The 27,558-nt window shown below is 54.5% G+C and overlaps 10 protein-coding genes across 10 annotated transcripts; 6 read left to right on the plus strand and 4 right to left on the minus strand.

The window, feature by feature from the left end:
• Positions 1-1,386: 1,386 nt before the first annotated feature.
• On the plus strand, positions 1,387-2,682 carry TPRL2-1 (Tropinone reductase-like 2; the record flags this gene model as incomplete). Its single annotated transcript, XM_037315954.1, has 7 exons — positions 1,387-1,434; positions 1,487-1,556; positions 1,620-1,643; positions 1,706-2,244; positions 2,296-2,352; positions 2,405-2,535; positions 2,637-2,682. The coding sequence occupies 7 exons, from the start codon at positions 1,387-1,389 to the stop codon at positions 2,680-2,682; spliced, it is 915 nt and encodes a 304-aa protein (XP_037186347.1).
• Positions 2,683-3,220: 538 nt separating this feature from the next.
• CDA (Cytidine deaminase) lies at positions 3,221-3,877 on the plus strand (the record flags this gene model as incomplete). Its single annotated transcript, XM_037315955.1, has 3 exons — positions 3,221-3,576; positions 3,657-3,738; positions 3,800-3,877. The coding sequence occupies 3 exons, from the start codon at positions 3,221-3,223 to the stop codon at positions 3,875-3,877; spliced, it is 516 nt and encodes a 171-aa protein (XP_037184814.1).
• A 3,362-nt stretch (positions 3,878-7,239) lies between these two features.
• Positions 7,240-8,783, minus strand: TIF1 (ATP-dependent RNA helicase eIF4A; the record flags this gene model as incomplete). The annotated part of the gene is made up of 5 exons (XM_037315956.1): positions 7,240-7,893; positions 7,953-8,311; positions 8,365-8,433; positions 8,510-8,584; positions 8,750-8,783. 5 exons carry the CDS (start codon positions 8,781-8,783, stop codon positions 7,240-7,242), a joined length of 1,191 nt encoding a protein of 396 aa, XP_037184815.1.
• Positions 8,784-9,718: 935 nt separating this feature from the next.
• Positions 9,719-11,511, plus strand: CGCA056_v000696 (F-box protein; the record flags this gene model as incomplete). The annotated part of the gene is made up of 2 exons (XM_037315957.1): positions 9,719-10,071; positions 10,329-11,511. 2 exons carry the CDS (start codon positions 9,719-9,721, stop codon positions 11,509-11,511), a joined length of 1,536 nt encoding a protein of 511 aa, XP_037184812.1.
• A 2,029-nt stretch (positions 11,512-13,540) lies between these two features.
• On the plus strand, positions 13,541-15,830 carry CID7 (Polyadenylate-binding protein-interacting protein 7; the record flags this gene model as incomplete). Its single annotated transcript, XM_037315958.1, has 3 exons — positions 13,541-14,475; positions 14,532-15,218; positions 15,272-15,830. The coding sequence occupies 3 exons, from the start codon at positions 13,541-13,543 to the stop codon at positions 15,828-15,830; spliced, it is 2,181 nt and encodes a 726-aa protein (XP_037184813.1).
• Positions 15,831-16,866: 1,036 nt separating this feature from the next.
• Positions 16,867-18,141, plus strand: tvp38 (Golgi apparatus membrane protein tvp38; the record flags this gene model as incomplete). Its single annotated transcript, XM_037315959.1, has 2 exons — positions 16,867-17,606; positions 17,664-18,141. 2 exons carry the CDS (start codon positions 16,867-16,869, stop codon positions 18,139-18,141), a joined length of 1,218 nt encoding a protein of 405 aa, XP_037184806.1.
• Positions 18,142-18,536: 395 nt separating this feature from the next.
• On the minus strand, positions 18,537-20,548 carry CGCA056_v000699 (uncharacterized protein; the record flags this gene model as incomplete). Its single annotated transcript, XM_037315960.1, has 2 exons — positions 18,537-20,069; positions 20,318-20,548. The coding sequence occupies 2 exons, from the start codon at positions 20,546-20,548 to the stop codon at positions 18,537-18,539; spliced, it is 1,764 nt and encodes a 587-aa protein (XP_037184807.1).
• Positions 20,549-21,469: 921 nt separating this feature from the next.
• Positions 21,470-22,953, plus strand: pip-0 (Proline iminopeptidase; the record flags this gene model as incomplete). Its single annotated transcript, XM_037315961.1, has 2 exons — positions 21,470-21,530; positions 21,599-22,953. 2 exons carry the CDS (start codon positions 21,470-21,472, stop codon positions 22,951-22,953), a joined length of 1,416 nt encoding a protein of 471 aa, XP_037185406.1.
• A 38-nt stretch (positions 22,954-22,991) lies between these two features.
• On the minus strand, positions 22,992-24,896 carry LIP5-0 (Lipase 5; the record flags this gene model as incomplete). Its single annotated transcript, XM_037315962.1, has 6 exons — positions 22,992-23,188; positions 23,242-23,299; positions 23,349-24,148; positions 24,202-24,395; positions 24,454-24,533; positions 24,606-24,896. 6 exons carry the CDS (start codon positions 24,894-24,896, stop codon positions 22,992-22,994), a joined length of 1,620 nt encoding a protein of 539 aa, XP_037185407.1.
• A 1,085-nt stretch (positions 24,897-25,981) lies between these two features.
• On the minus strand, positions 25,982-27,391 carry CGCA056_v000702 (uncharacterized protein; the record flags this gene model as incomplete). The annotated part of the gene is made up of 1 exon (XM_037315963.1): positions 25,982-27,391. The coding sequence occupies one exon, from the start codon at positions 27,389-27,391 to the stop codon at positions 25,982-25,984; it is 1,410 nt and encodes a 469-aa protein (XP_037185408.1).
• Positions 27,392-27,558: the final 167 nt, after the last annotated feature.

Below are 27,558 nucleotides of genomic sequence, written 5' to 3' on the forward strand. Positions count from 1 at the left end.
CGCCTCGAAGCTAGAAATGTGCCAGCAAACCGCCAAGCGAATACGTGCCTTCAGGTTCACGTTTCAACCCGGTTAATCAACTGTCTGAAGGGACCACCCGAAACTGCTGCAAAGCAATAGCGGGACCCCCACGACATCGGTTTAACCTTCAACGCTCTCTGCTGTCTCTTGTCTTCTTTGACGTTGGGCTATTCAACGTGTCAATTCTCTTTGCGAAACGAATCCCCTTGCTGTCATGTCCCCTTGACCCAACTCACACCCCAAGGCAGGGCGTCCCGCATTGGTTGCGTGGGGCGGACATGTAACCCTCCTGTTCGCTGATCTCTTTGATCTAGTGTTTATTCTCTGATCTCGTCGCCATCTGCAAGCGGCGCGTATCTCACGACGCTCAGACGGTTGTCGTCCGAGGGACGGTATGACGCTGGGAAGAACGGTCAGGAACCGTCGTGTCAAATGCCGTCAGTGCTCAGATTACCAGAAAGAAAGCCATATTTACACCTGCCGAACAATCTCAACCATGGAAGACTGGGCAGGGGTCCTGTATCATGTCCTAGTACATGAAGCTACCGTCATTGAATGAATTGGTTGCAGACTCTGCGAGCGCAACGGGCATTGTCCATGCTGGCAATTGTCTCCTCATTCACCACAGATTTGGGGTCATGACTGCGAACCTACTGCATCAAATGGAAAGAAACCTTGTCAAGGATATGCCGACTCGGCCTAGGTATGGGTTATGGCATCTCAAGAAATGACTCTGTCGGAACGAGCCTTAACAGGTGCGGCGATATGATGTCGAATTGAGATGGCGGGGCAAATCATCCATTCTTCAGGCTTCGTTGGCAACCAATCACGTAAGCCCAATATGAATGACAGACCGAGCAGTTACCCACCCCCGCGGCGGGCCGTCCACCAGGGAAAACCACCACATTCCTATGTGCTGCTGGGCCTAATTCCCATGTCGTGACATGGCGCGTTTTGGCGTGTGCTTGCGACTGGCTTTTAGTACACATTGAAGCAAGAGAGAGAAAACAAAATGGAGCAGCCAGGATACGTACTTCATGCGCTCATGTCTTATCTCTTATCGAGGCTTGAGATAGATGTATTGGTTGTTGTGCGCCTCCGTGATCGGGGTGTTGATGCCCCTCGGAGAAGCATCTTTCGGCTGGTTTACGTCTGGCGTGGAGGTGACGGCATCAGCCCATCCACGGGCCCAGACCACCAGAATAAATGGTTTGGACGTGAGAAGATATGCGACTCTCCCCATTACATCTAGCATCATGGCCGTCAATGAACATTTACATGACCCAGCATTGACTTTTCGCGAGTCGTTTCCCAGTTGATTCTGTCCAGACTGTTGTACCTCCATGATTGGCGACTACACATAACATGGATACCACCATTGATTTCAGCCCTTACCGTGCCGATGGCAAGCTCGTGAGTCAAATGCAATTTTATCTGGCGTCGAAGAAGATTCATTTTAGATCAGTACGGATTTGTTTGCGTCGTAACTGGCGCCGCCCAGCCCGTTGGGCAGGCTATCATTGAGGAACTGGCCGGTATGATTTCCCAACACCTATGCCATCATATCACTCATAAGTAGCCCTAACGCGCGAGAGCAGCACATGGCGCCGCTTCCATATACGGTCAGTCTAACAATTTGAGATCTCTTCACGGCAATGGTTTATCTTGGGCTGACATTATCCAGCATGCGACAAGGCGGCCAGCGATGAAAGCTTCAAGCCTTTGGTTGACAAGGTCCACATCGAGCACCCAAACACGAAAATCATCCCTTACCCCTTTGACGTAGCCAAGGAAGAAGAGACGCTCGTTCTTATTGACGAGTTACTGAACAACTTTGGGCGTCTCGATATATGGGTGTCATCGGCCGGCCTGCTGGGTCCGCCATCCATCACCGAGACAACACCGGCAGACCTGCAACGCTGCCTCGAGGCGCATTCGATAGCACCGTTCTTTGCGCTTAAATACGCGCCTGCGGCCATGGCCAAGCTCACAGAGAAGAAGTCGTACCCCAACGCCGCGCCCAAGACGCAAAAGTACGGCAGCATCATCGTCATCGGCAGCGTGGCGTCAACGTACGGCGGCTGCTGGGGGCCTGCTTACGTGGTGGCCAGCCATGCTGCGCTCGGTGTCGTGAAGGCTGGTGTTGCGGTCTTGAAAGGCACAGGAGTGAGAATCAACTGCATCTCACCGGGTCAGATTGACATTGGCTTGGACTTGAACGGGGTACGAATGGGCACTTTGTGGTCGACAAGAATGTGCTGACGAATTTGACAGATCGATCTCAAGGGGATGAACTCCCAGTTCCCCCCTGCAAGCCTCCAGACCCAAGAAGTGAGTTGACATCCTGATGTCAACATAACAACTAATGACTGAGGCTCCGCAGGCTTCAAAGGCCACCATAGGTCTGGAAAGGCCAGGCAATCCACAAGAAGTGGCACGAGTAGCCGGATTCCTCGCATCGGGCTTCAGCTCCTATATCACGGGAGCAAACCTGGTTGTCGACGGCGGCGCGTCGTAAGTCCAACCCCGAGCGACAAGCCTCCGCGCGGGCATCCCACTGCGCGAGGCGCACCCCGTGATCAAGGCCATTAGCTCACGGATTGCTGGATCCCTAGTGCCATGAACCCGCTTACGATTCCCATCGGCAAAGCCCACCCGTAATCTTTAGGCCATGAGGAATGAACGGACTGCGGGGTACTCGCTCCAGAGGCGCCGAGAACTGTGTGGTTGGTCATATGGGGAATTGCCCGTCCAATCCGGTGCCATCACCCGGGAATGTAGGTTGCCCAAGAAGGCAGGAAGTCTTGACGGGCATCTGCGATGGTTGGTGAGATGGGGTTTCGTTGTATCGCTTCGTTGCGGGTTCCGGTTCCAAAATTGATAGCAAACATGATTGAACTTTGGCAAACGCAAACGGATGTCGGAGACGGCCGCGGGGTACAGACCCCCATAAATGGAACATTCCAGTGGTAGCTTTCAGAAGGTGTCCCACCAAGTGACTGCCCCAACACACCTTCGCTCTAGCACCCGTGGACCCGTTCGTTAAGCCATCGCACCCGAACATCAGCCAAGCTCACACGGACTCTTAGCATCTTAGACCAACTGCACATCATCCAGAGTCTTATCAACCCCACCCTTCCCGCAACCTCATCCCTTCCCTCTTCTTCCTTTCCTTTCTTCCCCTTTCTCGAATTTCATCATGTCGTTCACTCCGGAAGTTTTCGATATTGCCAATGACTCTCAGACGGTGGACACGGCCAAGAAGTACGGCCTGACGCCTGACCAGGTGAAGGAGCTGGAGAAGAGGGCAACCGCGGCCAAGGCGACGGCTTACTGCCCGTACAGCAAGTTCCGCGTCGGCGCAACCCTGTTGTCCAACGACGACAGATATACCGATGGAGCGAACGTCGAGAATGCGTCGTACCCAGTCGGTACTTGCGCCGAGAGAGTAGCTTTTGGCAAGGCCATTACAGAGGGTACCCGGGGCTTCAAGGCTGTTGCTGTTGCCACCGACGTCGATGCCCCCTGCAGCCCATGCGGCATGTGCAGACAGTTGTGAGTCCTTTGTTTCTTGAAGCCTCCATCCAGCCATGTGGGTTTTTGGTAGTCGGCCGCAGACTAATACGTTTCAACAGCATTCGTGAGTTCGTTGATCTTGAGACCCCCATCCTCATGTTCAACAAGAACGGCAAGTATGTCGTTATGAGGCTCCAGCAGGTATGCTTTCCCCGCCATGATTCGGGATGATGAAATTGAATACTTCCTGACCCAATCTTAGCTTCTCCCGCTCTCATTTGGTCCTGAGTTCCTCCCTCCCCCGGAGGTATTGGAGAAGAACTTGGCTAGTGGAGCTTAGAAGGCTAGCCCTCACACATGTCACACTGAGTGGTTCCCAATCTCATGAAGGGGCCCGGAGTTATATATGGTTGCGACGGCATAGCCAACTACATCTTCCATCAGAAAGATGAAATAAATAACGAGTGGCTGGCGCAAGCGTTGTTACGGTGTGGGTGATTTGGAGTTGGGGCGGGTCGAGTCTGCCGGTCGTCGCTAGTTGGCATAAGCTGGTGTTAGGACGAAAGGTTTCGAATGCGTCGAAGTGATAAGGAAGCATGATTGAGAGATAACGAAACCTATGGCAGTTTCAAGAAACATTGTTTTCTTCTACTTATCGACCATCCTGTGTAATGCCCCCCTCATCTCACCTTTCCTAGCAGTGAGGCTACTCGTTGGAACTATCATTTCCTGGCAAACATTTCCAGGAACCGTCTTTGGCCTAGCAGCAAATCAAAGTAATCGTGTGTGAATCTTTCGAGGCATAGAGTTCTTGATCTATGATGATCAAACCAAGCTTCTTGTTTTCCCTTTCCCGTTTCCTTTTCTGTTCACTTCCCTAACGAACCAGGGCCTGTGGATTGAACCTGAAATTGATTCTTGACAGGGCTTGGTACAAAAGGTACACCGAACGTTCATGGCATGTTACAATAATCAGTATACCTTCTGGCGGGATTCAGTTGAACTGAATCTCAAAAAACAAAACTCCCTATAGCGCAACGTGCACACATCACATCTGAACGCTAGCAACCCGGACGATAGACACCAATGTCTAAGTCATTTCATCACTTTCCGATGGTAAATATATGCACTTACATCTTGTAAAAGAGACTTTAACCTCATCGTGTATGTCTAGCTGAGCATACTGAGTTTCGGATTCTTCATTTCTGCTCATGCAGCATCGGAAACGACCCGAGATCCTTTCTCCTGCGGCCCAACATTATATCACGCGGAACCACCGTGCGTCTTTAAGATGGCCCGTTCATTTCGAATTCTTGGATGTCTGTAAATCTTGCGTATGACTTGCGTGGGTCACAGTTTTCCTAATGTACTCGTAGCTGAAATCTTCCGAACATTATTGTTCAAGATAGCAGGTGTCAAAAACCAGTCATATTCCAGGATGATAGGAGCTCAAACGAATTATATGTGGCTCGTAGACGGGAAGCTAAGTACCCAAGTAGATGATATGTTTTTTGAATGGCCATATCAAGGCTGTGTTATCCAACATTTGGCCTACGTTGAGTATCTAGGACAATTTCACATACCACTCGCAGCGCAGCACAACAGATCCCCACATCTAACCTCGGTTTCTAACCCGCCGGAACGGAGAGCTAATATTCAGATTCATTCAAACTTGTACATTGCGGGAGGTAGTCACTTGCATACTAGCATCCATGTGTAAGTCAGCAAGCCAGTGACGACATGGGTGCGACGCCCCGAATTCACGCCCACACGCCCCCCTGTCATCCGAGGCGTCTCGATAATTGCATATTCGTTGTAATTTCATCCAAACTTCGTTCCACTTCCTTGCAACCCTAACGAACTGCCCAAAACGAAACGAAACAGAAAAGGGGGTCTTGGAGGTCCAGGGAACGCAGCAGAGGGGGGGGGGGAGGGAGGCGAGGGACGGACGGCGGGAGAGAGGGGGGGATGGGCATGTACCAGGAAAGAAAGGGCAAACCGAAAAAAACCGGGTGGCAGCTTTTTTGAAACTTTTCCCCCTTTCCCATCCACTCACTCGAAACCCTGATCGCAGTCTCAGGGCGAAAACAATTAAAAAAAAAAAATTGTTGACGGCGACGTCGCGGCCTCGTGTGTGCGTGTTCTTTCTCGCGGCAAGGAAGGGAAGTTGTCGCTGCAGGTAAAGCTGATCTCCCCCGCCCCTTCAAGCTCTCGCAGTCGCGCGCTCAAGGAAATGCATCTCTCTCCGAGATTGATGATGGCTTCAATTTTTCGCCGTCGCTCCGTTGGTGCGCTTTTGGCGGGGTAAAGGCGCTGTCAGTCGATCCCCCACCAAAAAAAAAATACGGCGTTTGTGTTGAGGGGTCCTCGCTCTGCTGGCCTGAGGGTTCAGCAGGCGAGCCCCTCTTTGCTCCCCGCCCTAGCCAGTCAGGGGAGACCCTTCATAAGTCGGGAAAAAACCGCCGTTTTCGCCTTCGGGCATTTGGTCAATTTGAAACGATACAGAGAAGATGTAAGCAAACCCAGAGGTCCCACGTTCGAGTCTGGGTGCGGTCACTAACAAACTCACAGTAGCATGGCCCCTGCACTAAGGATGACACGCTCAATCAAAGAGAAGCTACCAATTTTTTGTGAGCTTTTTTCTTATTAGTAGTTTTTCTTTTTCTTTTCTTATTCTGTTCGTCTTCGTAGTTCACCTCCCACCCTAGCGACTTGATTAGATCTTGTGTGAACCTTTAAACGCAGTAATCTTATTAGAGCCGTGTTGTAGTACGAGCGCAACCGCAAGGCAGTAGAAAACTGTCTAAGGCTGGCGTGGAGCAAAACACCATAAATGGTTGTGAATCGCTAGGTACGGACAACACATCGAGCTCCGTACAACACATCGAGCTCCGTGTGCTGTGGCCCGCCCACGTGGCGCTTTCACCCAGCCTCCCCTCATCTCCAGTCTCTCTATCTCCGTGCTCCGTGGGCCTCGCTGGCTTCTGGCTGGCTAGGTAGGCTGAAGTGTGACGATAAGGGCCGCCGTCAGCCCTGGCTTCCACAACGAACCCATGTTGTCTCAATGCACGTCGTGTAAACGGCTCGGCCACTTGCAAGCCTGTATGGTGGAACGAATAGAGGCCGATTCTCCATCTCGGCTGGGTAGAAGTCACCCTGCCACTCCCAAGTATCCAGCCTCGTGCATGCTCACCCCGCTTCCTTCACACTGGCCTTTCGAGAAGGCAACGATGGATGGGGGACATGTAGGCTTGGTGGAGAGATGGGCCACATTTCAGACGAAGTTCACCATGCGGAGACGGCAGCGTATTTTAAATGCAGATTCATCGTGACGAGGCCCCTACGTACAGAGAGACACTAGGAAACTGAAAGTCAAAAACTAGAACCCTGCCAAATGATTCTTTTAGGTACCAGTCCGCCGCACCTTCGTGGTATTAAGGTGCCAATAGACTCGTGAGCCCTCCACATGCAAGCCAGTTTTCAATCCCACCCATGAGCCGGGGCGCGGCGTGCAACCAACCAAAGAAGCCAACCGCGCCCAGTGACTCGTTAGGTAGCCTTCCGCAATCTATCAACAAACAAAGTCCTGATGAATCTCGAGTAAACGCCCCCAACTGGTATGCCAGATCCGTGCGTGATCGATCGGCAGACCCAAGGGCTTAGTTCGTGAAAAGAGAGTAGTCGTATCCCGTGAAGCGTAACTTAGATGAGGTCGGCAACGTTCATGGGCATCTCCTCAATCTGGGTGCTGTAGAACTGCTCAATCTCTCTCATCATGCGGACGTCCTCGGCGGTAACGAAGTTGATGGCAACACCCTTGCGACCGAAACGACCACCACGACCGATACGGTGAATGTAGTTCTCACGGTTGGCGGGAAGGTCGTAGTTGATGACCAGGGAAACCTGCTGGACATCGATACCACGGGCCAGAAGGTCAGTGGCAATCAGGACACGAGAAGAACCGGAACGGAACTCCTTCATAATCAGGTCACGCTGAGCCTGGTCCATGTCACCGTGCATAGCAGAGACGGTGAAGTCACGGGCAGTGAGCTTGTCGGTGAGCCAGTCGACCTTCCTGCGGGTGTTGCAGAAGATGACGGCCTGGGTGATGGTGACGGTCTCGTACAAGTCGGAAAGGGTGTCGAGCTTCCACTCCTCCTTCTCGACGGCGATGTAGAACTGCTTGATACCTTCGAGGGTAAGCTCGTCCTTCTTGACGAGAATGCGGACGGGGTCGCGCATGAACTTGGTGGTAACCTCAAGAACGTCCTGGGGCATGGTGGCGGACAGAAGAACGACCTGGGTGCTCTGGGGGAGGAGCTGGAAGATGTCGTAGATCTGCTCGGTGAAACCACGCTACACTGGAGTGTCAGCAGGCAAATTTTTTCCCACGATAGTATTTGTAAGAAACATACGGAAAGCATCTCGTCGGCCTCGTCGAGGACGAACATCTTCATGCCGTCGGTCTTGAGGAAGCGGCGCTGGATCATGTCGTGAACACGGCCAGGGGTACCGACGACGACCTGGGGACCGTCCTGGAGGGCCTTCATGTCGTCGCGAACGCTGGTGCCACCAATGCAAGCGTGGCACTCAATGTTCATGAAGTCGCCGATGGCAACGACGACCTTCTGGATCTGCTGAGCAAGCTCACGGGTGGGGGCGAGGATGAGGGCCTGGCACTGCTTGACGTTGGAGTCGATCTTCTGGAGGACGGAGATGGAGAAGGTGGCAGTCTTGCCAGTACCGGACTGAGCCTGGGCAATGACATCGTGACCTGGGCATGGAGTGAGCAGAGTTTACGGCGCACCAGTAGGCGAAGTGACATACCCTTGATGACGGGCATGATGGCACGCTGCTGGATGGCAGAGGGACGCTCGAAACCGTAGGCGTAGACACCTGGCACAGGCGATGTCAGCAAATTGTCGATCGGTGAGGGTATCTCGACCCAATTTTGGGCGCGCGAGAAACATACCACGGAGGAGTTCCGACTTCAGGTCCATGTCGTCGAAGGAGTCAACGGTCTGGTCATAGTTGGACTCGATCTGGCCTGCGAAGAAGATTGTTGTTAGCGACTTGAAGTCTCTTGGAATGCGCTACATGCGAGAGAGGAGGGGAAGAGGCCGTGGTCGTGTTGGGGGGCAAGCGTCAAAATTCGCAGGGATGGCTCGCTGCGACGGGTAACGATGGTGAAGAAAACTGTCGCATCACTTACCCTCAGGCACGTCCTCAAGACCCTTGTCAGCCATGATTGCGGTGTTGTTTTTGGAAGAGATCTAGATCACAAGCACAGCTTGGGACCTAGAAATATCGTCGCGAAGGTGGGGTTGGGCGAGGGGCTGGAAAATTCGCAAACGTCTCGTTGGAGCGTGCGAATTATGTAGACGAAGCGAAGTCTAAGAATTAAATTCTCTTCTAGATTAGATGCTCTTGGCGATAAGCAAGAGCGAAACTGAATCTAGGAATAAAGTGCGTTTGGTTGTTCGTGGGGTGATGGTGCACGTTGATTGTTCGGTGGGAGGTGAAGTTTTTATCAGCGAGCTGCCAGAATTCTCGACCACGTAAAAAATTTCCTGGCGGGCGGCCCCTCGAATTATGCGGTAAGCGAGGTGGCGCTAACGGAGTTGGCGGGCAGGCTGGTACCCTCCATAGCTGCACTGCGGCATGATTAGGGCACGCCCACCGTAGTGAATGGGCTGAAGTGCCCAAGGTGGCACCTGGGACTGGTTGAGAGCCGCGCTGGGAACACCGGAGATAGCTACTGCAGAGCACCAAGGGCGGCAACTGGACGACTGGCTGGCTTCTGACTTTTTTTTTTTTTTTTTTTTTTCTGCGTCCCGCCCCCCAGACGCAGTGTGGCGGGATGCCTGCCCAAAAATTTCATCTAGGCATCTTCATGCATTAATTGAATCGTCTAGACATCTCTACCGGAGCATGTGCCCGCCACTCGTACCACCAGCGCCTGCGATGCTAGCCCAGTGACATGATTCCTGGTGCAGGTTTTGCAGCGCATGTCTCTTTCTCCGTTGTCACTGCCTCTTTACTTCCCCCCCATTCTTCAGCCCATCTGCTTGCGTTTAGTTTCTCCAACGTCGCCCGCCGCAGGATCTACCTGCCTGTCTAGCTTGCTTTATTAGCAGCAGGCACATGCTATTGTTCCTACCTTTCTCCTACAGCAGGAAACATGGCCAACGACAACCTTGTGTCGACCCAGGGACTTTCGTCCAATGACAGGATCATCGGCAACGCTGACACCAACGGTCATGGCTATGACTCAAAGCCTCTCGCGGATGCAGTCATGACCTCTGAGTCAATTCCAACTCATCCTTTGGGTGTGAAACCGCTGGGCAACCAATATCTCTCGGACCGTCCGAACGCTCGGAAACACATCGGAGTCTTCACAATCTTGCCCGATGAGGCTCTCATGATATTGCTGGAATACCTTGACCAAAGCAATTTGAGAAATCTCGGATACACCAGCAAGTTTCTTTATGCCTTCTGCCAGTCCGACGAGTTATGGAAGGCTCTTTTCCTCGAGTAAGTCCATGGCACAACTCGCTGTTAGCCAGCCCTCTACGAAAGTATAAATGGTGGCACCTTATTATCAAGTTTGGGACTACAGGGCGCTGAGAGCTTTTGGTCATCAATTATTTATTATGCCTGGTAGTGTGGTCATGGGGGTCACATATGACTTTGAATATGGGAAGGACAATGACCACCCGAATGGCCGCATCTGATGTGTTCTGGCTGACAGCATCCTGGTTGTGAATAAGGTCCGGCTAACAGGTGGTTAGGTCCCACAATTCGGGCAGATTCGACGGCAAGTGGCAAGGCACCTGGAGGTCGACTCAACTTGGACTGTCACCTGAGAAACGATGCAAGATTGATTGCAGTAACGTCTTCTCAGATGTCCTGCATAGGCCCTTTGTGTGCAGCCATGTGGACCTGACGCAGTTCACCTCGAGGATTCCAAAGAGTAATCAGATCCAGCGTATGGAAACACTGACTTACGAGCAGTTTGCTCAGGAATGGACTGAGGTGCCGTTTATTCTGACCAGCTACATTCAGACATGGCCTGTATGTCATGAGTGGACCATAGATGTCATTCTGCAAAAGTACAAGGATGTCGAGTTTCGCGCCGAGGCAGTTGACTGGCCTTTCTGGACGTACCACGAATACATGAAGAACAGCAATGACGAGAGCCCTCTTTACCTCTTCGACAAGAAGTTTGCCGAGAAAATGGGAATCAAGGTTGGCCATGAGGAAGGCGCGGCGTATTGGAAGCCGGAGTGCTTTGGGCCTGACTTGTTCGAACTGCTTGGCAAGGAGCGGCCTGCCCACCGCTGGCTCATCATCGGACCCGAGAGGAGCGGATCAACCTTTCACAAAGACCCTAACGGCACCAGCGCGTGGAACGCTGTTATCCAGGGAACCAAGTACTGGATCATGTTCCCGCCTACCGCACAGGTTCCAGGAGTCTACGTTTCAAGCGACAGCAGCGAAGTGACGAGCCCGCTCAGCATCGCTGAGTGGCTCCTTGAGTTTCATGATGAGGCGCGCCAGCAGCCAGGCTGCATTGAAGGCATTTGCAGGCAAGGCGAGATCTTGCATGTACCAAGCGGATGGTGGCATTTGGTCGTCAACGTGGAGAACGGCATCGCACTAACACAGAATTTTGTGCCCAAATCCACCTCTCTGTACCAGCTCACAGAAGTCTTGAGCTTCTTGAGAGACAAGGCAGACCAAGTCACGGGCTTTAAGCAGGAAGTAACGGACCCGTATGGTCTGTTTGTCGAGCGGCTACGCCTGGACCAGCCAGAGCTGCTGGAAGATGCCATGCGAAACTTGGACAAGAAGACCAGCCAGAAGAAGAGAAAGTGGGAAGAGGCTGTGGGTGTACATGATACCGAAGCAAGCGGCAGGGGAGGCTTCAGCTTCGGATTCGGCGGTGACTTGGATGACGATGAAGTGCCATGAGGGAGGAATTGCGGACGCAACGTGCTCGCTGAGGAGCCGCCGTGCGTCTCTACAATTCAAACAGAGGCATAAGGTTACTGGTTAGCCGAACATCAAAAGCGGTACTGATTTCTGATACTTGCACGTTGACGGGTGACAGAGCTCTATGGTGTTCCCGATTAATCAAGACACTACCATCAATACACGTGTGAAATCCGGGGCTGAGGTTAGTGTCACTATCAGTAGGTAGATTGGACGAAGATCATCCAACCAGAGGTCACATGGTCTTACCACTGCGGCAAGTATCAGCCATCACACTCTGTGGGACACGATATAAAAATGGGTTGGTGTGCTATGAGATGGCATAAGGGGTGCACAGTGACTGGCTGGGAGTGCAGGTGAAAAGATAATGGCCTTCCTTCTAACAGATTCTCGGTGAAAGAAAACCTGCAACTCGCAGCCTTGGTTTCGGCGTCTCTCAGCTCGCACCCATTGTCATGGTTCAAGGCGCCTAGCTGGTCGCCTTGTTCTGCGGTAGTGTTGCTGCAGGTGGCCCAATCAGATGAGTTCATCCAAAGGCTCCAAATCTTGAACCGAGGGTTGTTTGTTTTTCGTGTTCTCGTCTTCGACTCCGCGGGCTTGAGCTTTGCGTGCCTGGCCTGCGCAGTCACGCAGTTTGGCAGTCAACTGTCATGTTCCCTTCGAGCCAGGAGACGTGGAAAAGGGGAGATCTGAGCCAACCTGGGCCAGACCCGGCGAACTGCCCGTTCCCTTTAATGAGGTGGTAAGTCTGAGAGAGGGGCCACCGCAGTGGAGGGAGCGACCCCACGCTCCAACCTTGATCGCTCACTGGACGGCCAGCTGGGGCGCTCCCCGCCCTGCGCTTCGGATTGGATGTCTGGAGGCACCTCAGGGGATACGTACCGCTGGGCTTTGATTTCACTGACACCGGGCCCCCAGTACCCCGACCCCCGGGAGCTGTTGGCGGCCTGCTGGTGTTGCTATTGCTGGCGCCGCTGCATCATCCCTTCCTCCACTGTCCACAGCAGTCGGTCAGTGTAGCTCCCCAATGGAAGGTAATTACTTATATTGCCAGCACCACCTAGCACCGCAGCAGCACCTCTTCCTCAGCAGCGGGCACCACGCACGCACCCCAAAGAGATACCTGCCTGCGTTGCCTATCCTCCACCCACTCATCCGTACCTCTTCCGCTGCAGCAGCGACGGCAGCAGCAACAGACAGCAATAGCGCCATAGCAGGCCCCCCCGTTCCCCAGCTGGTCCTAGTCGTCAGCTGAAGCCTGAAGGGGGAAAGTAATACGTGTATGTGCACCTTGTCGCCGCGTTTCCTCCACCATCCATACATACCATCATCTCCCGTCCCCCTCACGCGTGTCTTGCTCTTCGTCTTCCAACGGTCGGCAACAAAGCAGGCCAGAGCCAGAAGGGAAACCACAAACACACAAGGACCTGACGGCAACAGCTCGAGCTCGAGCTTCAAGTCTCCTTTGTGACGGAAGCATCAACCACCTCATTCAACCCGACAAGGAGCTCGAGACAATCCCTCCTCCGCCCCTGGCTCCGAAACCATGTGACGGAACCATCGAGTCCCGCCCACCATCTTCGCTCCCCGTCCCATCGCTATCCCGTTCGTCTTTCCTTCGATCACTCGTCGAGCACCTCATACACGGACACCAAGTCTCTAGCGCATCCTTTCTCTAGTAATACCGACGTTGCTCTTGCACGCACAACGCCCTCCTCGTTCGACCTCGTCCACCGCCGCCATATCTTACCGTACACGAAGGCTGACATCCCACGTCAACTCCAACGCCAACCCTCAGCCCTGCCTGCCACTGCCTCTGCCTGCCCGTCGCCTGCCTTACGTAGTACTTGCTCCACCCCAGACCGAAGACATACCATAGACTCGCTGCCTCGCCGCCTCGCTACCGGCTCCAAACCATACATTCGCAAACAATACATATTCTTTACCGCATCATACCTGCCTGATTCTGCCCCGAACGGGCTGCGTCTCGGTCCCAAACCGCGCAATCATGGTTTCCGACGAGCACTACGAGATCTGCCTCCCTATCCTCCAGGATGCCACCCTTGAGGACGAGGATAAAACGGATCAGCTGGAGGATCTACTCCGAAGCCAGACAAGCTTGTCTGGCCCTTCATTAGACAATGCGATTCTCGATGTGTTATGGCGATACCGCGATGGCGGCGGCAGCTCAACCTCGCCTCCTCCCATCCGCCAGACCATCCTTCGACGACCTTCGCCGTCCCCATGGCGCGGCAATGCCACTCCTCTCTCTGGCTCACCACGCCTCGGGGTCAGTCCACTGGCCCCTCCCGGCTTCGTACCGTCTTTCTCGAGAACGAAATCGTCAGCCGCCTCTCCTTTTTCTTCGCCAAGGCCGTCTCCGAGACTCGCCTTCGCGACGCCCGTCATACCCAACAGCCCGAACCTGAACGCGTATGAGTTCGCCAACGATAGATCCCCTTCCCAGGAAACTTTCGGCGATTACCAGACCGAGAACGTAGAGTGGCTCGTTGCGGACGATGCTATAAGCATCACATCATCAGTCGGGACGTCGAGTGGTCTGAACGCTGCCGCTCCCGAGTTCTCGTCCATGTCATCGCAGCAGGCTGACATGTCTCCTTACGATATGCTTCGCTCAATACTCGGTCAGACGAGAACCGACGATGAGATTGAAGCTGCTCTTGCGCTACATGGGTACGACCTGAGCGCAACGATAGTGTCCATCATGGAGAGCCAGGCGCAAGAGAATGGATTTAGCGCTGCATTGCACCCTGATGACTCCAAGACTTCTCTTATTGGCAAAGCTCTAGCTGCAGAAGGCCGCCCAACCACACCTGCTGGTGGTCAAAGATCAGGGGTCATTTGCAAGTTTTACATGTCGACCGGACAATGCCTTCGGGCTGATTGCCGATTCAGCCATGACCTGAGTAATCACCTTTGCAAGTGAGTTGACATATTCTAAACATTCAACAAAGTGATGACTAACAAGATGTTTAAAGATACTGGGTGATGGGAAATTGCTTAGCTGGCGAGACTTGCATCTTCTCTCACGACCCAGCGCATTTGATGAACAAGCTTGCGTTGGATGGCTCCAGCACTCCGCCAACAAAGCAAGCCAATAACCTGGACTTAAACTCTTTTCCGGCACTTCCCCCGGGCACCCCGGAACATCTCGGTGGTTTCGCTGGAGGTGTTAACATTACTGTTGGAATCACACCTCCGCCTGGTTTGAAGCCCTTTTATCAAGACCAAAGCCCAAGGCCCCGATCTCGTCCTGGAAGCCGACACCAGCAAGCAAGGGAACCTGTAGCCCCGTCGCTGGACGACGCAGATGCTTTCCCCACGCTTGGCTCAGCTGCAGCAAAGCAAGGCAAGAAGCATCATGGAAAGCGCGGTGGACACGGGCATAATCACAAGGAAAACTTTGGCCCTAGTTCTCTGGCTGAAATCGTCAAGATGTCGCCCTCTCCGAGCTCGGCTTCCCTTCGCCAAGACACGAAGAAGCTCGGTCGAAACGGGAGCTCCACGAATATCCGAAATGGAGAAAACAGTGCCGCGGCGCAGGCAATTCCTAACCCTAAACACATTCCCTGGCTGGAGACCGGGGAGCGCGCCAACAAGGCATACCTCAAAGCCAGACAAGAGGCCATCAAGCATGGCGGTCTCCGCAATAAGTTCCTTCAGAGGTGAGTCAAAATCAGTGTCAGCGGTCCAAGGGAAGAGCTAACCATTTACCCAGCGCCGCGCAAGCTTGGAACCGCAATGACGCAAGGGCTGCCAAAGCCCTGAGCCTCAGAGGTCAAAGCGAGAACGACCTCATGCGAAAAGCTCATAGGGAGGCTGCTCGTGAGTTGTACGAGGAGCGTAATAAGGGCAACGCGAACAGCTTAGAAATCTACGTCGACCTCCATGGGCTTCACCCTGAGGAAGCAGTAGAGTACCTCGAGCGGGTGTTGATGGAGAATGTTAAGGAGAGCAGATCGATCTACGCCATCACTGGTACCGGGCATCATAGCAAGAACGGCAAGGACAAAGTGGGTAAGGCGATCCGCAACTTTTTGAATGAGTGGAGGTACGCCTACCGCGAATTCTCCGTTCCAGGCGACCGCAACAACATGGGAGGGATTCTGGGCATTGATGCTCGAAGCTACGACAAGTCGTTGGCTCGCGAAGGGACGTCGAGTGCGGATGAAAGCAAGGAGGAGGTTGACATCCTGAGTCAAGGAGTGGAGATCGGGGATGGTAAGGTTAGGCTCCTGGTGAGGGACCCTCCCAAGGGTCCTAGTGGGCGGCGATGACGAAAGTAGAAAGAAAGAAATGAAACTAGAAAGAACGAGTAGAAATGTCAGAAAGACGCTCCAGGGAGCAGTCTCCCCTTTTTTCAAATCTTCGAGTCGGCACCTAGCATGTAAAGCGTTTGGCAGATTGCGGCGGTCGTTGAGCGTAAGGTGCCGAGTAGAAGAGCCGCTTCGTCCTGAAGTTCATGCAGGGAAGGAGCATCGAAAGCTTCCAGCTTGTGTGGAGCCCCCACACTGACTGACTGCACCGGGCTTTGGGGCGGATTTAGGCCGGGCGCTCGGTCGGCAGGCAAACCGAGCCGGACGGGATGCACAGCTGTCGCTGTCGCATCTTGCCGCCTGCCTAGTGCCGCCTGCTGCCTCTGACAATTGCCCTTTTGGGGACGTGCGGACATGCATCGAGCCCCCTGTATGCCAAGCGATTGAAACCGTCCGCAGGAACGTGAGACACCTTCACTGCGTTTGCCTATGAAACGTTCCTTTCCCGTTTAACGCTCTAAGCTGCATCTTCAGTCGCCTCGCCCGTTTGCTTTTGTTGAGGTTCCTCATCACTAAGTTTACAAGCTGTCGTAATATTCGACCTTCCGTTTTGCTCATACTTTTGAGAGGCGCAAACTTCCAGAAGCTGTGGAATCCTACTGAGATAGGTAGGTACCCAGTTGCCAGTCCACCGCGCTTGAACGGGACCCGCGCGTCGTCGATCGAGAATAGAAACCTTGGCTGACACTACCACCTTTTGCGCAGCTGTGCCAGTGGCTGAGCTTACCTCATCGCTTGTAGGCTTGCAAGTCAGCGCTTCGAACGTCGCGACTGCCGTCTCGTCCGTTCCTCTCCCTCGACAAAGCTCTCTCCCACACCTCATCCTAGTGTCCTTCTTCCTGTTTTGTTTCCATTCGAAATGGCTAGATGAGTGCCGAGCCAGTCAATTGCGAATCACACCTAGACTAGAACAACGAACCCCTCGATCCGCCCGACTGCCCCGCGGCATACCTCATCCGGAGGCTCCGGTCCCAACCCAGTAAACCGACCGTCCACGATGCCGGCCGACTACGAGTCCGCAGCGCGGGCGCTTTCCATCTCCCCGAATCCTTCATCCCCAGAGAACGACCGCAGCGACATCCGCCCGCCATGGTCCACGTCGCGATCATCCCGCCGCCTGTCCAGCGCCCGCTTTGGCAACCGTAAGACGACCGCCCTCTCAGCCGTCAACCGCGCGATCCAGTCAGCAGTCAAGACCGGTAACAGGTTATGGACCATGTACCTCGGCCTCTCCCCCGTCCAGCGTGTTGCGGTCGCAGTATTCCTGCTCGTCGTCAACGTCCTCGGCCTGCTCTTCCTCATCTATTCGCACGCAATCTTCAAGTGGCTGGCCCCGGTATCACAAAAGTGGAGGGCGCTCCCGGGAGGATGGCTGATTATCTGGGCCTTTACGTTCATGACTGCCTTCCCGCCCATGATTGGGTACAGCACGGCCATTTCCGTGTCGGGGTTCGTCTATGGCTTCCCGCTGGGTTATCCGATTGTCGCGACGGCGACGGTGGCGGGCAGCCTGACGGCGTTCTACACAAGCCGAACGATATTCAGCAGCTACGTCCATAGACTGGTCGGGCAGGATCATAGGTTCATTGCGCTGGGACAGGTACTGAGGAAAGACGGCATAAAGATGTTGACGGCTGTGCGCTTTTGTCCCTTGCCGTACAGTCTGTCCAACGGCTTCCTTTCGACCATCCCCTCGATCAAGCCGTGGGCTTTCGCAGTCTCGACAGCTCTGGCAAGGTAAGCTCCCCTCTCCCGCGCATGTCTGGTCACAATGCGACGACTAACATCAAATAGCCCCAAGCTGCTTGTCCACGTCTTTATCGGCAGCCGCCTGGCCCTCCTCGCTGAAAAAGGCGACGAGATGTCCGCCGGTGGCAAGGCCATCAACTATATCTCCATGATCCTTGGCGGCGCCGTCGGTCTGGTCGTCGGCTACGTTATCTACAACCGCACCATGGCTCGCGCCGCCGAGCTGGCGCTCGAGCAGGCCGAGTCCGAGGGCGCCGTAGCCCCCGGGAGAGAAGGAGCGCCGGATTACTTTGACGTCGAGGCTGGCCTCGTTGACCCCGAGGACGTCGCTGCGCTTATGGACGACGACGACATTTCGCTCTGGGCCCGCGAGGCAGTGGATGACGAGGAGACCCAGGTCGGCGGGTATTATGACGATGACGACGATGACGACAACGGAGATGGTCTCAAGGGACAAGGGACAAAAGACAAGGGTGACGATGACCGGGATGAGGAGAGCACCGGGTTCAAAGATGCGGATTAAGGTGTAGGTCGTTCTCTACGCCGATTGTGGTAGACATAGAATTGGACTACTAGACATAAGGCGCATCATGAAATTGAGTAAAATGAACGTAGCCAGGGACTCAACATGTGACGCTTTCATGACCAAGTATCTCATATTTTGTGTCTCGTGGTATCATACGGACGAGTTCTGTCTGCTATCCCCTGCGTCCAATCATCCCTTTTGCCCGGACTTCGTCAATCTGTACGTAAAACTCGTGCTACACCACGGAAGCTCGAAGGTGAAATGAAGCAATGTGTCAAAAGTCCCATCCCAACGCCTTCGCTAAAATAAGACAAACGCCTCCATCCCGATATCAAAATCGACTGTTGTAATTGCGTGAGAAGAAAATGTCGTAGGGAACGGCGGAAAAAGGATTATTGCCGTCCCTGAAAATGCTGCATGAATTGTATCGCTTGCTCAATAGGGTAACCGATGAAGACAGGTCCTGTGAACACCATCTGAGGGACGCCGCCAGCGAGGGGTTGCTTGTATGCGTCTAGAGGCGGGTTGATGAAGGCTGGCTGAGGCGGCGGAGGACTGTGTGAAGTCTGGGGCTGGGGCTTGACCGGTGTTGAAGGGAGTTCCACCGGGTCTGGCTCAGGCTCCGGGTGCACGAAGGTCTGCTCGCCGGTGTTGGGCGTTGGAGAGGTGAAGCCCATGGCGGCCAGCTGAGCATGGTCGAACGGGCATTTACCTCCGGTCTTTGGGGCAGACCCGGCGTGGTCGCTCGTTCCGTTGGGCATGAACATGGGCGCCGGCGGCGGTGAGACGGGTCGGGGGTCTTCACGGGGCGCGGCCATTGCCGCCATCTTTGTGTGGTCAAAGGGACACTTGCCAGTCTTCGCCGGGGTGTCCTCCGGTGTGTCCCCGACGTCTGTGCCAGATGGCATGAAGACGGGAGCAGGTGGCGGCGACATGGGAGGGCGTTCGTCGTCATCCAGGCCGTTGCGCTCGTACACTGGAACCGAGATGCCCCACGGTCGGCTAGGTGACTCGCCTACCCGAACCTCCTTCAGGGGCCGATCGAAGTGACTCTGCCGCGCCTCCTCGGCATCCTCCAGCGCCGGCAGCGACTGTTCGGCATCGTCAGTGGCGGTAGCAGTGACGGCCTTTGCCCAGTTCTCAACCCTCTCATTCGATGCCCGATCAATCTCTTCTTGCTCCTGCTGAGACGATGGCAGCATGGGCTGGTGCAGCGCACTAAGTCCTTGTATCATGTTCACCAGGTTGCCGTACTTTGCATCGAGCTTCTTGATCTGCACTTCGTTCTTCTGATATCTCCTCACGCAGACCTCATGGCTGCGAGGCAGTTCGTGCTTGTGTGTTTCGACGTAATGCGCAATCTCTTCGGGGGAGTGTTGATCGAGGTAACGGATCGGGCACTTCGCGGGCGAGCCGCCGTTGGCAGCTGCCTGAGACGTGGATTCTTCGAGCATAGCAGCGCAAATGGGGTCGGCGGAGTGGTGTGGCGTGGGGTCCTGCGACCCGTTTTCCGCGCTTTGCGCATCACCCTCGACGGCGCCATCCACCTCCGCCGTCTTTGGTGCGGAGAAAGGACATTCCAAGTGTCCCTTCTTGCCCTCGATTGTAAAGTCCTGCTCGAGCACAGTCGACATGGAGGTTCCGGTTTCGGCTTCACGGGAAGAGGTCTGTCTGCTAGAGTCGCTCGTCTTGCTCGTTTCGCCGACGGACGACAGTTGTTGGGCGACGCGCCGGCCTTCTCGGATGATGAGTGCGATTTGGTTCCGGGTATCCAGCTTATTGCGCTTCGGGAGAGGGACTGCTTGGGACGCTTCTTCGAGAGATGGATTTGCTAGTTCGGGAGGCAGCTGTAGCTTTGCCAGTACTTCTGAAATCTCGGGAGCAGCAGGTGCATGTTTGTCGGCGAGGTATTGGTACTGAAGGCACTGTCGGGTCAGCATGAATTATCACCGAGGCTGGCCGGACGACGAAGCAAGAGACATGGAGTCGCAAGTCAGGAAATGGTAAAAAGTGGTCGGTCTTTGCTCCTAAGTAGTACAGAGGAGCTCTTGATCTAGAGCTAAGGTTGCTCACCATGCAAGGCAAGGGAAGGGGTGCGTGTGTGAGAGTGTCGCATGGCGCCGGGGCGGCGGCTGACAAACCCACTCGCGTGTGTTTCGAGGGTTCTCCGTACCTGTTCGTGAGCGAACCTGAGCTTGTGCTCCAGGATCGTCTTCCTGTCGGTCAGGATCTGGACTTCATCAGCGAGGGCGTTGAAAGAATCAACCAGCGTTTGGGTGAGATGTATGTAATTCATCCCACTGTTTGTGACTTCGCGATCGGAGCATGTGGGATGTGGCTTGAAGGGGCGGAGAGACGTCTTTGATGTTTGGAGTGATGGGAAGACTTTCGTTTCGCTACCCATCTTTGCCGCCAGGACGCTTGTCCCCCGGACAGTCAGTCACAGTGGGAAGGGCGACGGGGCGCGCGCGGTCCATGGGCTTGGAGTCCCGACCATATTTTGCCGAGCCGAGCAACGCTTCGGATCCTGGGCGTGGGGGCTGATGTCATTGGCTGGCTATCGGCGCTAAGCTTATGTAAGAGGTCTAGACCGAGCTGTACCTCGAAGAAAGTGAGCCTATCAAACCATACCTACTAGGTAGGCCATATTTACCAAAACCTCAACCAAGGCGAAGCCAAGAAGAATTTAGTTACTTTCAAGACTGTCCAAAATTCGGACTCATTGCGTCGTCCCTGGTATGCAACATAACATGGGCTTTCGACGTTGGGTTTTGTCAAATTTCCTGCCTGAAGCCCATCAAAACCGACTTAAGACTAAGCTAGCCAGCCAAGTTGAGTTATGCTAGCAGAGCTTAGAATCCACTTGGTATTTATTACATGCTTCCAGGGTGCATCAAAGGACGACATGAAGCTACTCATGCATTTCCGGCCTTGTTCTTGCACAGTTTCGCCATACGTTGATTTTTGATCATGCTTACCCGCAAGAGATAATTGGTAGGATCTAACGAGACTACAGCAAAGAATATTCACTGGAAGGACATCCAAGAAGATGAAGTTTCGAGGCAAGAAGCAGCTTGTGGGGTTGGATCGGGAAATTGCACTGTGTCCTCCGGCAAAGGTCGCCGCTGCTTACACTGTGCGAAAGCCCCAGTTGCCGTTCTGAGAAGGTGCGACGTCTCACTGCACTTATCTCATTCAACGACTGCGCGGGGTTGCCAAAGTCGCTCAAACCATCGAACTTACAATCTGCCACGTCAAGCATTCTTCTCTGCAAAGATCAGTCTAGTACTTTCTGTATCTTTCCTTGGGGGTTTTCAGTCCCATCATGGCGTCCAAAGTGATCAATGCAGCAAAGCTGCTGAGCAAGAGATCCCATGTCATTCCAGGTAAGTTCACCCAGATACCATTTCCTCGCGTCTTATACGCATAGAAACAACACTAACGCACCTCCAAGGGCAATTCCTCGTATCGGAACTCTTCTTTGAGGTACCCAAGGACTACAACAACCAGTCTGCAGGCGTCCTCAGGCTCTTCGGCAGAAGTGTCACCAAGCACGAGAGACCCATAGTTGCCCCGACTGAGTCTGAGAAGAGGCAAGCTGAGCAAAAGCCATGGATGGTGTTCCTGCAGGGAGGACCCGGATTTGGCAATCCAGAGCCTCAAGACAGCCCTGTCACCCATACCGCACTTGATCGGGGATATCAAGTTCTGTTCCTCGACTACAGAGGCGTCGGCCTGAGCTCGCCCGTGTCAGCTGCTGCTCTAGCACTCCATGGCGATGCTCAGAAACAGGCCGATCACCTCAAGCTGCTTCGTCAAGACAACATCGTCAAGGACTGCGAAGCCGTGAGGGCCTACCTCACAAAGGATTTCCCGGAGGAGAAGAGGAAATGGTCCCTTTTCGGACAGTCTTTTGGTGGTTTCGTCATTCTGACATACCTCTCCAAGTACCCCGAAGCTTTGCGCGAGTGCTTCCTGACTGGCGGCCTTGCCCCCGTTGGCAAGAAACCGGAGCAGGTCTACGAAGCAACCTTCAAGAAAGTCATGGAGAGGAACCACGCATACTACGAGAAGTACCCTGAGGACATTGAGAATGTCCATCAGGTGGCCCGGTTCATCCAGGAGAAGAAAAAGATCAATCTACCTGGTGGCGGCTTTCTCACTGTTCCTCGGCTGCTCACCTTGGGACTCGCATTCGGCGGCCACGGCGGTCTCGATTCTGTCCACAGCACGGTTCTCAAGTTGAAGACAGACCTCGAGAATTTCGGCTTTTTCACCCGCTCAAGCCTCTCCGATATTGAGAACGCCACAGGATTCGACAACCACATCATCTACGCTATCCTCCACGAGGCCATCTACTGCGAAAAGCCAGGCTGGGCTTCTGACTGGGCGGCTTACCGAGTCGGCAAGTCCTTGGAACAGTTTTCCTGGTTGGCACAAGAGCCTATAATCTCCGAGGTCGCTGGGCCTCCCCTCTTCTTCTCTGGAGAGATGATTTTCCCGCTGCACTTCGAAACGTACCCGGAATTGATTGAGCTGCGCGAGGTCGCCGAGATTCTTGCCAAGTTTACTGACTGGCCTGAGGACCTGTACGACCACGAGCAACTTCGCAACAACGAGGTTCCTGTATATGCCGCCAGCTACATTGACGACATGTACGTCGACAATCAATTCGCCAGGGACACGGCGGCCCTAGTCAAGGGTTGCAAAGTATACGAGACGAATCAGCTGTACCACTCTGCGCTGCGCTCCAAGACAGAGGACGTGATGAGGGAGCTCTTCAAGCTGCGGGACAACCCTATTGACTAGTCTATTCTCCCCTACATGTCTACGATGCCAAGGGCACTTCAGATGGGTATCTTTGATGCTGTCTTCCTCCAGAAGCCGCATCTCTTTTCCAAATGGTCCAACTCAGCGGTCGCAAACCCCGCGTCCACAATTGTCCATTCTTTATTTTCTTTCAGGGAAGGCACTCCGGCCGCCGTCGATGGCGACAGTTTGAGAGCGTTAGGGTCACCGGTCTGGAAGAAGGATGCAAAAGCGCCTGAAAGTGTTAGTCAGAGTAGCGTTCAATGAGAGCTTTCTCAAAACACCTACCAGCATAGCCTTGGTAACGGGCTGGATCCGTCTTCTGCACCGCGTTGACCTGGTTCCACTGCTTACTGTCAGCCGGTTGCCCTATCCATCATTCAAAATCCACCTACCCAAACGGTATCACTGGCGTGCTTGGATGGGTTGAGCGAATACTCGCCCAACCACCCACCCTTCGACGCCGAACCTCCGAACCAAAACGCAGGGCACGACAACACAGCGTCCCTGTAAACAAGACCCGCTCTCACATATGTGGTGTTATATGAGATGGTCTCCGTTATATCGGCTGGGGGGTAAAGCTTTTTCACGGCCTCGATCTCGCAGTCACCAAATCCGGGAAGAAATCCTCTCAGCCACTTCTCAAACGACGCCTCACTCGAATTGAAAGAAGGCGACCCCGACCTCGCTTCGCTCTGCAGCCCGGGCGGGATGAAGTTCTCGCCCTCATGCGTGTTGTGAAGCGCAAAGGCCAGGTCCATGTTCACGTTCCCCTTTTCGGTCGCCTCGCTCAACGGTTCCCGCAGAAACTCCCCGTCGATCACGGGCGACCACGTAAACGAAGACGTGTTGTACTGATGCGAAGTCGAAATAGCGAGGCTGGCATCCCGGATCGTTTGCACCTCGGCCTTTTTCAAGCATGCCAAGCTGTCCGCTCCAGCACAACCCGTCCGTCTCGCAAGCTCATCGTAGAGAGCCTGCGCTTCGGTGCTGTCGTAGCGGTACGTCTTCGGCCAGAACGGGCTGCTCGCCATCGCCTTGCGGAACAGCTTCTGCTTCCCTCCTCTTCCGAGTGCCTGGGCGAGCACGCTGCCCCCGCCGGCCGACTGGCCCCATATCGTGACGTCGTCCGGGTTTCCACCGAACTGCGCGATGTACTTTTGTGTCCATTTCAGCACGGCTTCCTGGTCGAGGACTTCGCGCAACGTTAGCATTTTCGCCATTTCATATTCCAATGAATCTACTTACGGCCCGGGTTGAGGTCGGACTTGGGATCAGCGGCGATTTCCTTGCCTGGGAGGAGGCCGAAAGCATTCGTGCGGTAGTTTGGATATATGAAAAGCATGTCTGAGGCATCGGAGACGTTGAGGATCGGATACGCGGACGGCGGGATCGAGAAATAAGCACTGCCTTGTATGAAACCTCCCCCGTAGAAAGTCACACTGTTTGCGTTGCTGGTCAGCTGGAAGACGACTCTTTTCGACGCCAGAGGCTACTTACACCACTGGTTTCAGGGGCTGCGATTTCGTCCACGGACGTGAATAGAGGCCAAGATACAGACAGTCTTCGGAGCCATTGACCTGCAAACCCAGGTTTCGTCAGCCTACACCATCCTCTGATGACTTTTGCTCGCATGGGAGCCAGAAACTCACTGTCCGCTGCGGGCACATGTCAAACAGCTGGCTCGAGTCATAGACCCCCTCGATACTCTGCGGCGGCTGCGGTCCACGGAACCGGTTCTCTCCCACGGGCGGCGAGGCGTAGGGAATCTTCTGCCAAAACGAAATGTTGTAAGTCTCGGAATACGCGCCTTGGAAGCTTCCGTAGTCCGTCTCGGCGAGAAGGTGCGTCTGCGTCTGGCGAGCTTGTGCTTGGGGGAGCGCAGCTACGGCGCCGGCGGCCGCGAGGGCGGTGAGCACCGCGGTGGTAAGTGTCGACGGCATCGCAGGGCAGGAGAAACGCAGCTCTCAAGCTCGAAGGTAGTTCAGCACCGTGGGATCGGCCTCATGATGCCCAGATCCTAAGGGCTACAGGGCGGATATATACATGGCAAGCTTCGCAACGGCTTCGGCCCAAGACGAAGCGACGGAACCGGGGGGGGAAGGGGCGTGATCCCAAGGGTATGGGAAATTAAGCAAAACCTAACCTCGTCATCCGAATCCAGGCTTACCATCAGGAACCGGTGCCCCCCGTCCTTACACTCTGGTTTAGGCTCCGTCTTGTGGGGTAAACAACACCAATGGTGGGGTTCCGGAGCTTGAACCCCAGAATTGTGAATAGTTTGCGGGGACCCCGGGAGGGGGGCTGGGCTCGGTGATTCTCCTCAATCATGTACCGAAGCTGGATGCTGCAATTTCTCCGCACCGGACGAGCTGTGTGGGTTGGTCACCCACCACACCATCACACACGAAAGAAAAAGAGATGGGATGTTCTTCACGGCTGAAGGGAACCACTGGTCTGCGAATTTGCTATGAAGCTACTTGCACGGCATCATCTGTAACGACGTTCGGATGCAACGGCAGCGGCGGCATGGGGAAAACGTGTTTGTTGCTCTGTTTTGGCCCAACTCAACAAACCACCCCTGCCTTCGGACCAGGAGTGATGAGTCGCGCGGTTCTAGTTCAGCTTCATGATACCATCGAGTACCACCTCATATCAATAGATCACATGCGCCACGGGAAAGGGACCTGCATACGTCGATCGGATGAACGGACTGAGGCGCAATAGTACACTGGGGTATGTAATTCTGCTTCAGAATGATGGGGTAACAACCACACAGCAATGGTCCCCTGTGGATGGGAAGCTGGGATAGTACAGCCCGCTGGAAGGGCTCCATCAAACAAACTTTCGCCGCGACGACCAACGTTACTAGACTACATTTCAAACCCGGAAACCCTTCACAAACACCATTGGACAAAATATTGACAAGAGATCAGTGTTCGTGTTTCTGGTCTCAAAAGTAAGCAGCCGTGCCAAGCGCACGAATGGAGAGAAAATATTACGCCGCTCCTCGCTAGGAATGTCTCCATCACCACGGAGCCGGGTGCCAGTGAGGTTGCGGTGGCGGTGGCGGGGGATGCCGCATATGCGGAGGCAGAGGCGCGCCGACCGGCCAGACGGGCATTGGATGGGCGTGCGTTGCTCGTTCCATGGACGGAAGCGTCCTGCTCCCCAGATCCTCTTCTCTGCGCATGGCCGTCTCGCGGAGCATCAGGGCCGCCACCTCCGGGTGGCCGATCAAGAACTCGGACGTCTGCTGCGGTGCTCTCTGCCACAAAAGCGGCTGCAGAAAGCCAACTCTGGCAAATACCATCTTCAACAGACCGTCGGACTCGGGCACTCCGGAGTACAGCTTCGAGCACAACGCCAAAACGGCCGGCTGGGCCGCATCGGACCCGGCGGACTCGAGCATGTCGACGCAGTGACGCATGATTGCCGTTTTGAAGTCGTCCATCAGGAACTTGTTGGCGGTGATGTACACGTCCAGGCTGAGCTCGTACGTCAGGAGCCAGGTTCGCATATCTTCACCCCGTATACGATCGCCATCCATGAAGTCCTCGTTACCCGACGCGGGATTGTCATTCGAGGGTGTTGAACCAGGCGGTGTGAGAATCTGGGGCCGACTGCGACGCCGGCGGTGCGGAGGGATGAATGCTGGCCGCGTGAGAGGCACGGGAGGCCCTGGCATCATGTGCGGCATGGGTCCGCCGGGCATCGGCCTTGAGCGGCCGACGCCACAATTCCAGCATGGCGACGTGGACCCGGTCGTGGTGGTGGTGCAGCGCGGACATCTGCAATCTGGGCGGTGTGCGCCGGGTTGCTTGCGGTTCTGACGCTCCCATTGCCGCTCTCGCCGCCGTTGCCGCCGCTGCGCCCGTAGTCGACTTCTAGCGCTGGCATCGCTGGCCTCCGACGATGAAATTTCCGATTCCGATTCGCTTTGATATCCAGTTTCTTGTGCTTTGCCCCGGGCCGACTCCTCCTGGTCCAACGCCGATGCGGCGGGCCTGATGGGAATGAAGCTCTTCTGGTAAAGAAAGGCGACGAGAAAGTGGAATATGGCGGGGTCTTCTTCTGGAAAATCCATCGATTGTGCCTCAGCCTCTCTGAAATCGCCACAGAGCGCTTTGCGGAAGTATTCGGTCGTCACCAAGATGTCTCTGTGAACTTGGAAAATCTCTTGGTTTGGGACTCGGCCAACACGAAGCGGAATGATGGCCGAATTGTATCGGCCATCTGCGGATGTCAACCACAAGTCCTCGCGAGGGCTGGGTTCATCTTTTCGCTTCTTCTCCTCGAACGTGTCATCAAGTACAATCACACTCGGACAGTCGGCTGTTGATGTCCTCAGGACATCGCCCAAAGTCCGCGCAACATCTCCTGTACTGCTGCTGCTGCTGCTGCTTCCTCCATTTAGACCGCGAGAGACGGCAGACATTGAGAAAAACGCGCTCGACACACTATTGGTCGGTTCCTTCGGTGTGGTGGTACCGGTCGGCGGTGGATATCGAGGATCGTTAGCAACCTTGGAAAGCTGACATGAATGGCCGGGACAGGACTGCAACCAACAGACCGGAGAGACGTTTCCAGCTGGATGAATGAGGT

The sequence above is a fragment of the Colletotrichum aenigma genome (genome assembly GCF_013390185.1).
Source record: "Colletotrichum aenigma strain Cg56 chromosome Unknown KSG_Cg56_contig01, whole genome shotgun sequence".
Lineage (NCBI taxonomy): Eukaryota > Fungi > Ascomycota > Sordariomycetes > Glomerellales > Glomerellaceae > Colletotrichum > Colletotrichum aenigma.